Consider the following 7,652-nt stretch of genomic DNA (forward strand, 5'->3'; position numbering starts at 1 on the left):
ATCCATGTCGGGTGGCTCACAACTGCCTGTGACTCCCGCTCCAGGAGATCCGGTTCGTCTAGCCTTCCTGGACAACTGTACTCATATGCACATACCCCCACACAAATGCACACATTCACATAATTAAAAATAAAACAATAAATCTTTAAAAAATAAAGAGCCTCAGGATTGAGGTGGACGATCCTGTTTTCAGAAAATGAATTAGTTTTAAGATACTGAAATGATGCAACTGAGAGAAAGGAAAAGCACCAGTTTATAAGGATCTTCCTTCAAATTCAGATGGACAATTAGGAATCCTTCCAATTCCATGGGAACAGGAAATCCAGGTCTGACATGTCACAGGCTCATGTGTTTATGATGAATTCAGCAGCTGATGAAGATCCACATGGAAGAGCCAGCCACAGACAGCTGTCCTGTGAAGAGGTTGTCTACTCAGCACTTGCTCCATCCACCTGGGCTCCTTCCCTGCTGCTCAGGATTTGGGTTCCCGGGGGCTTCCTCAGCATTTAACTAACTCTTTGTTGCCTGAAGGTGCTGGAACTGTCTCTCCACACATAAACTGATCCTAAGACAGAAGAAGAAATGCTATTAGCCACCAGGTTTCTGTCCCACAAATGCATTAACATCACTTTCACTTCGTTACAGAATCAACTCAGCTTTAGTTTTTTCCACTGCTATATCATTTGTTTCTATCATTATTATATGCTAGCAATAAAAAAATCAAGATGTAAAATTTAGGGGAAATTCATTTATATTAGAAAAATGGCAACAAATTTAATTTAAAAAGTCTAAGACTTATGCACTAAAAACTAACTGTTGTCCAGGGATGGACTGTCCATTGTTAAGAACAACGCAGAGTTGCCTTAAATATAAGGCATAATTTGGACTGTCCATTGTATAATGCTAGCAGGACCCTTGATCTCCCCATAGCAGGACCCTTGATCTCCCCATAGACATTAGTAGCTATCCCAGTTGACAAAACTGGAGACAAAGGAACATTTTTTTTTTTTTTTTTTTTTTTTTTGGTTTTTCGAGACAGGGTTTCTCTGTGTAGCTTTGCGCCTTTCCTGGAACTCGCTTTGGAGACCAGGCTGGCCTCGAACTCACAGAGATCTGCCTGGCTCTGCCTCCCGAGTGCTGGAATTAAAGGCATGCGCCACCACCGCCCAGCGGAACATTATTTTTTTTAAAGTCTTATTTATTTATCTGTTTGTTTATTTATTTATTTTTATGTATATGAGTGCTCTATCTGCATATACACCTTTATGCCAGAAGAGGGTGTTAGATCCCACTATAGATGGTTGTGAGCCACCATGTGGTTGTTGGGAAATAAACTCAGGACCTCTGGAAGAGCAGCCAGTGCTCTTAACCACTAAGCCATCTCTCCAGCCCCAATAGCACTTCATTTTTGTTCAAAGAACTGGAGTCATCACTAAATTAGAATTAAGAGCATGCTGAAGTTTAGTCCTAAGCTCATTATTTAATAAGCAGTGTCTTAAAAATATGCCCATCTGCTAGAGAACAACCACTTGGCAGAAATAAACATGTCACATCTTTTAAGTTTTTGCATTAATCAGTTCAATATCTGGTCATTCAAATATGCAGCCTCTTTAAATGGGTACTAAAAAATTAGTCTTTGTGTTTCTCAACACAGACCTGCAATAGTAACTACTTTGAAAATGAGGTTCAGTCTCTGATTTTTCTTTTTTTTCTTTCTTGTTTGTTTGTTTGTTTTTCAAGACAGGGCTTCTCTGTGTAACAGCCCTAGCTATCCTAGGACTGGATTTGTAGATCAGGCTGGCCTCAAACTCAGAGCTCCATCTGCCTCTGCCTCCTGAATGCTGGGATTCTGCCTCAGTCTCTGGTCTTTTATCCTGGTTTATGCCCACTACCATAAGAACTCTTCCAGTTACTGCATATCTCCCATACTGTGATGCCCAAGGAGTCAGCCCTTGGTCTGTCGCTGTTGCTCTTTGTACCAGAGACCATTTTAATCCAAGAATGAATCATCAAATTTCTACATTATTGTTTCAACTAAAGCCTGCCACTCACAAAGCTCTGTGCTTTGGTCCAACTTACTCTACACTCATTTAGAGTCCATTCTTAAGACTTTTAACTCCTAACTTAAGACTCCAAAGCACTAAATGCATTTTGGGTGAGGAGTAAAAGCATTTACCCTTTATCTATTGTCATCCTTATTGGGTACAAAGGAACAAATTTAACATGAAACTGTAAAAATCACAACTTGGAATTATATGTCAAACAAGATAACAGACTGTATGCATGAACCAGGCAAGCAATAAAAGGCAATCTTTTCAAAATGTCCTGGAGCTCTAAACAAACTTAACCAAATAGTAAATACAAAAGAAATGTCAAAAGAAAAAACACCAGGGCGTTGGTGGTGCCAGGCAGATCTCTGTGAGTTCGAGGCCAGCGTGGGCTACAGAGTGAGTTCCAGGAAAGGTACAAAGCTACACAGAGATACCCTGTCTCGGAAAAAAAAAAAAAGAAAGAAAGAAAGAAGAAAAAACACCAATTAAAATAACCTTCATGATGTTTTTTCATTCCTGATTAAGTCATTTTCATTACATTACATTGTCATTACAGAGCAATTTCTTTATTGCCCTTTGCAAAGTGAACACAAGTTACGTAATTTAAACTTGAACAATATTATCCTACAGCTACGTACTGACAATTTGTAAAGCTTTTTTAAAAATACCCATGATCTAGCACAAGGTTAAGAAACACTCTTCTAGGCCCGGCGTGGTGGCACACGCCTTTAATCCTAGCCCTCGAAATGCAAGGGCAGGGGAATCTTCTGATTTCAAAGCCAGCGTGGTCTACATAGTGAGTTCTATGACAGCCAGGGCTCCATAAGGACATTCTCAACAAACAAACAAACAAAAACCCAGAAAACAAAACAAAACTCCCAACACTCTTCTGCACTTTTATATCAGACAGGCTGCTTTAGGTCTCTGTCATTACCTACACCACCCACCCCTTCAATGTCTCCCTTACTTTGTCATAAATCACTTTTATAATGAGAGAGCAGCTAGGACACGTTGCCACATCTTCTCCATTCTCCAAATCTTCCTAGGACGAAATCAAACAACGTATGGTCAGCATAGCCTCCCTGTCGTCATCTTCCCACAAGCCTTCCCCACGTCTATGTGCAAGTCTTGGGTTGGGTAATAGCACAAAGAACTTCCCCCAAAGTGTCACCTAGAAAAACCGGGGAGATTAGGTTGTTTTGATCGCCCCCAAAATGCTGGAGTACAAAATCGAATCCCCCTCTCCAAAAAAGTTCCCGGGAAAAGATTTTAAGGGTGGGGCTAGGGAGAACTGTGCCCCTGGCCAGTCGGTGTACCCCGACAGCTTAGATTACTACTTTAGCGGCGGGGGTTCATGAGAACACGTGGGTGACAGCCTAGCCAGGGACACCGGAAGGGAAAACGCGCAAGCTCAAGGAGTCGCCAATGGGCCCTGCGGGTACCTTGGTGATGGAGAAGTTATCCCCACAGGGGCAGGGGTAGAAATATGTCTCCGAGTCCTCGTCATATTGAAAGTCCTCGATCTCCACCTCATCGTGAAACACCGCCATTGTCACCGGGTGGACACTTCATCAGTTTGTTTAGCTCGGCCCGTGATGGAAGGCCCGGGCTTCCCGACTGACCCGGAAGCAGGGACAATCACTTCCGGGCGGCTCAAGGCGATGACGTAATTCCGACCTCGGTAGTCAAATGGGTGACCAAATGGGTGACCAAGTCGCGGTCGCCATGGAGATAGCCGAGCTGGGGGACTTATTGCCGCAAAGGTGGCGCTTACTGCGCAGCTGGTTTGCGCAGCGGTCTGCCCACTGGGTGGCAGTGACCAATAGTGTCAGGGGCTCTCTCACACGGCTGCTACGTCACTCCGGGGCCGGGGAGTTCGGGTCTGGGTTGTAACTGAGTTGTGTCCTTTGCCGGAGGAGTCTCGTCCATCACTGACTTCAGAGAACCTTTAAAGAGTGGGCTGGAGGCTACGGCCCTTATCAGAGTGGGGCGCCTGGTCACCGAGGCCCAGGGACCCACGCAGCGTCCTCTCCTGTCCGCAGTGGTCGACACACAGCGCTCCTGGAATTGCATTTCAGCCGACCTTGAGCTCAGAGAAGCCTGGCCTGTTGTAGTTCCTGCCTGCAGGTACATCGCTGCCTGTCTCACTCCAGCCACCTTCAGATACGCTGAGCTGTGTTGTAGAGGAGCAAGATCTGGAAGACAGGGACGAATTCTAGCGCTGTTTGCAGTATTCACTATACAGATAGGTGCGGTAGTAGCAATAACATCACTTTTAATTATTGGGGTTTTGTTTGTTTTTTGTTTTTTCGAGACAGGGTTTCTCTCTGTAGCTTTGCGCCTTTCCTGGAACTCACTTGGTAGCCCAGGCTGGCCTCGAACTCACAGAGATCCGCCTGGCTCTGCCTCCCGAGAATGCCGGGATTAAAGGCGTGCACCACCACCGCCCAGCAATTATTGGGGGTTTTAGTGGGCCACCTACACTCTGAATGCAATTCTGTTGATCCTGGGGTTCAAAACTCCATTTTATTTATCTTTAACTCAGATTCAGAGACTGAGCATCTTGCCCAAGATTACATACCTAGGCTATCTCCAAAGCCGAGGAACAAATTATTTGTGTGAACTTCAGTTCTTGATGAAAAGAATGGTTTTCCTGGTAGTATTGTCAGCATGCAACATCTTCCTTGAAGTGAAATGCAAATGAAAAGCGCTTTGTCCCGAAAGCAGCCCTGGGCCTGTTTTGGTTACAACCAGGGACTTTGGAGCATCGCCCTATTACTAGACAGTTACTCAGATCTCACTGGAGGAATGCAGTGTAGTGAAAACTCACTGTGGCAGAATAGGATCCTGGATCAGAGTCTGACTTGATGGGCTCTGGGAGTTGGAAATGTACATTCTTTGGTTCTTACTTCCTTTGTGAGAAAAGAGCCTTCGATATCTAACATTCTTTTGCGTGGGAATTAATAGTTCAGCAATCATGTATAGCTTACCTAGCTTACATTTCTATAACCTAAACTTAACATTTAAATACATACAGTTTGCATAACCAATTTTCTGCACATTGAAAGGACACTTTCATTTTGAAGCCCCGTTAAAGTGTTTAAACCTAAATACTGAAGTCTTTGGAAGGTAAAATCCAGAAGTTACATGAAAAGAGTGTATGGAAGATTGTTTCAAAGATTTCACTTTTTTGCATAAACTGGAGATCTGCACAGCAATTAGGAGGTATTTGTAGCCTGTTGAGGGTTAACTGTAGCCTGTCTGTGCAGAGGAGAAATCCTGTGGAAGTCATATATCTTTATAAATACAAATACTTCCCAGGTAGCTCCTGGGACACAGGAAGTAAACTGATTTTCCAGTGTCTATTCTTAGTTCAGATGATCAGAGTTGGAAACCGTCTTTAGTTCTCGAATGTGCAGAAGGGATGCAGCTCTGGGTAGGGAGATGACTTGGCGAGTAAAGTATATGGATATGTAACTCCAGCACTGATGGGAATGGGGGCACAGGCATGGAGACAGGTGGATCCCTGGAGCACAGTGGCCAACCTGTCGGTGAACTCCAGGTTCAGGGAGAGTATCTTAAAAAAATACGGTGGAGAATGAAGTAGACATCCTCATCCTCTGCCTTGAACTCACGAATGCACATACATATAACACACATGATTGGATGCATCCATATTTGGCTCATAGTATGTATAAATTGCTAGGCCTTTTATTTAAAAAGCAAACAAAGGGCTGAAGAGATGAGCACTGGCTGCTCTTCCTGAGGACCCAGGTCAAATTCTCAGCACCGACACTGCAGTTATAACGGTCTGTAACTCCAGTCCCAGGGCATCCAACCCTCTCTTCTGGCCTCTATAAGCACCAGGTACACACATGGTGCACAGACCGACATGTAGGCAAACACTCATACACATAATAAAATCAAAATATTTAAATAATAAAATAAATACTAAAAACATTTCTTTTTCCTGGTATTGGGAATCAAACTTTGGGTCTAATGCATGCTAGATACATGCTCTATTGGCTTAGCACACCCCAAGTCCTGATCTTTTAGAAGGCAATTCAGACCCATCAAAAACAACTTTCTGGGGCATCTTAAAACCTGAAGTTACAGGAGTGTCTTAGATGGGATTTTATTGCTGTGATGAGACACCATGACCACGGCAACTCTTATAAAGGAAAACATTTAATTGGGGTTGGCTTATTTATAGTTTCAGAGGTTTAGTCCATTATCATCATGGCAAGAAACATGGTGGCATGCAGGCAGACATGGTGCTGGAGAAGGAGCTGAGAGTTCTACATCTTGATTTAAAGGCAGCAGGAGACTGAGCCACACTGGGTGTAACTTTAACATATAAGACCTCAAAGTCCATGCCTACAGAGACATACTTCCTCTAGCAAGGCCACAGCTACTCTAACAAAGCCACACCTCCTAATAGTGCTACTCCCTATGGGCCAAGTATTCAAATACATGAGTCTATGGGGGCCATTCCTGTTCAAAACACCACAATGGGACAGCTAGCATTTCTTTGTAATTTCAACCAATTGTTTGCATATATATTATTTAAAATAGAGAAAGAAAAAGCGATGAGCCATTTATTTGTGGTAGTTGACACTGTGTTCCCGATACACTTATGTGTATTTTGTCATTAGAATAACACAGAGGGGTACAGATGGGGTGTGTCATTAGAATGACACTGTAGGGTACAGATGAGCTGTGTCTTTAGCTTTGGGAAGCCAGGTTTAGGGGCTTAAGACTTTGCTAAAGCAAAGCTGCAAAGTCGTGGTGCCGACTTGGATCCCTCTGATCCTAGAACCAGACTCAGTGAATGACTGCTATGTCTGACCCAGTTCAGGCGGAAGGAGAGGAAACCACAGGGATGTCCTACAACAAGATGTAGGGCCGATCCCAACCGTTTTCTACACTCTCCACTTCCGCCATCTCTGGCCGCTGCTCCACCAGAATCTTAGAGTCTTGACTTCCTGCTTCATCCTGGGCAGTCATTTAAACTCCGGAGATCATGTCCTTGTTCTGATTTATTCATGTTCTTCAGCGGCTTCTTGTGCCCTTCAGGAAAGGTTTATACCTTTACATTGGCCTACGGTGACCCAGGACACATTTATGTAGACAGCTCCTCTGGTCACACTGGCCCTGGCTCTTCTAACTCCCCAGGCTGGTTCCTTGCTTGGGCTTTGTTCTTGCCGAGATCTCTGCTGCAGTGTTCTCCCCTTCAAGTCTGCCTGACTGCCTCTTGGGCTCTGCCCTCAGCTCAGCAGCCATCTCCCCCTCCCCCCCCACTTCATCATTCCTTCTTCCTCAGTTGTACTTGTCCCCATAACCATCCCTTTAATTATAGTCAGCACCCTTCTCTTGCTCAGCTCCTTGGGCTTGGCAGCAGGTGCCTTTAACCACTGAACCAGCTTGCCAGTCTCATGTAAATAATACACACATACATACATACACACACACACACACACACACACACACACACACACACACACACTTTAAGAATGGAATAAAGTTTGGAAGGCAAGTTGAACACAATTTTATAAAAATTCCTGTATTTGCCGGTAGGTGACACTCTTGGCCATGGTGCTG

General features: G+C 44.1%; 1 protein-coding gene across 2 annotated transcripts; it reads right to left on the reverse strand.

Annotated features, from left to right (window-relative positions):
• Positions 1-184: 184 nt before the first annotated feature.
• On the reverse strand, positions 185-3,648 carry LOC131919695 (diphthamide biosynthesis protein 3). 2 transcript variants are annotated; one of them, XM_059274104.1, is made up of 3 exons: positions 3,494-3,648; positions 3,019-3,093; positions 185-565 (listed from the first exon to the last, which is right to left on the reverse strand). In XM_059274104.1, exons 1-3 carry the CDS (start codon positions 3,599-3,601, stop codon positions 500-502), a joined length of 249 nt encoding a protein of 82 aa, XP_059130087.1. In that variant the 5' UTR covers positions 3,602-3,648; the 3' UTR covers positions 185-499. The 2 variants fall into 2 exon arrangements, with proteins under 2 accessions (XP_059130087.1, XP_059130088.1); XM_059274105.1 differs by lacking the exon at positions 3,019-3,093.
• Between the last annotated feature and the right edge of the window lie 4,004 nt (positions 3,649-7,652).

Source organism: Peromyscus eremicus, chromosome 9 (genome assembly GCF_949786415.1).
Source record: "Peromyscus eremicus chromosome 9, PerEre_H2_v1, whole genome shotgun sequence".
Lineage (NCBI taxonomy): Eukaryota > Metazoa > Chordata > Mammalia > Rodentia > Cricetidae > Peromyscus > Peromyscus eremicus.

Bases quoted from the DNA above. Each gene is read 5' to 3' on its own strand.
- LOC131919695 (XM_059274104.1), bottom strand. From the start codon at position 3,601: ATGGCGGTGTTTCACGATGAGGTGGAGATCGAGGACTTTCAATATGAC. The intron at 3,094-3,493 runs GTACCCGCAGGG...ATTTCGTCCTAG, and splicing joins ATAACTTCTCCATCACCAAG to GAAGATTTGGAGAATGGAGA. The intron at 566-3,018 runs GTAAGGGAGACA...CTTCTGTCTTAG, and splicing joins TAAAAGTGATTTATGACAAA to GATCAGTTTATGTGTGGAGA.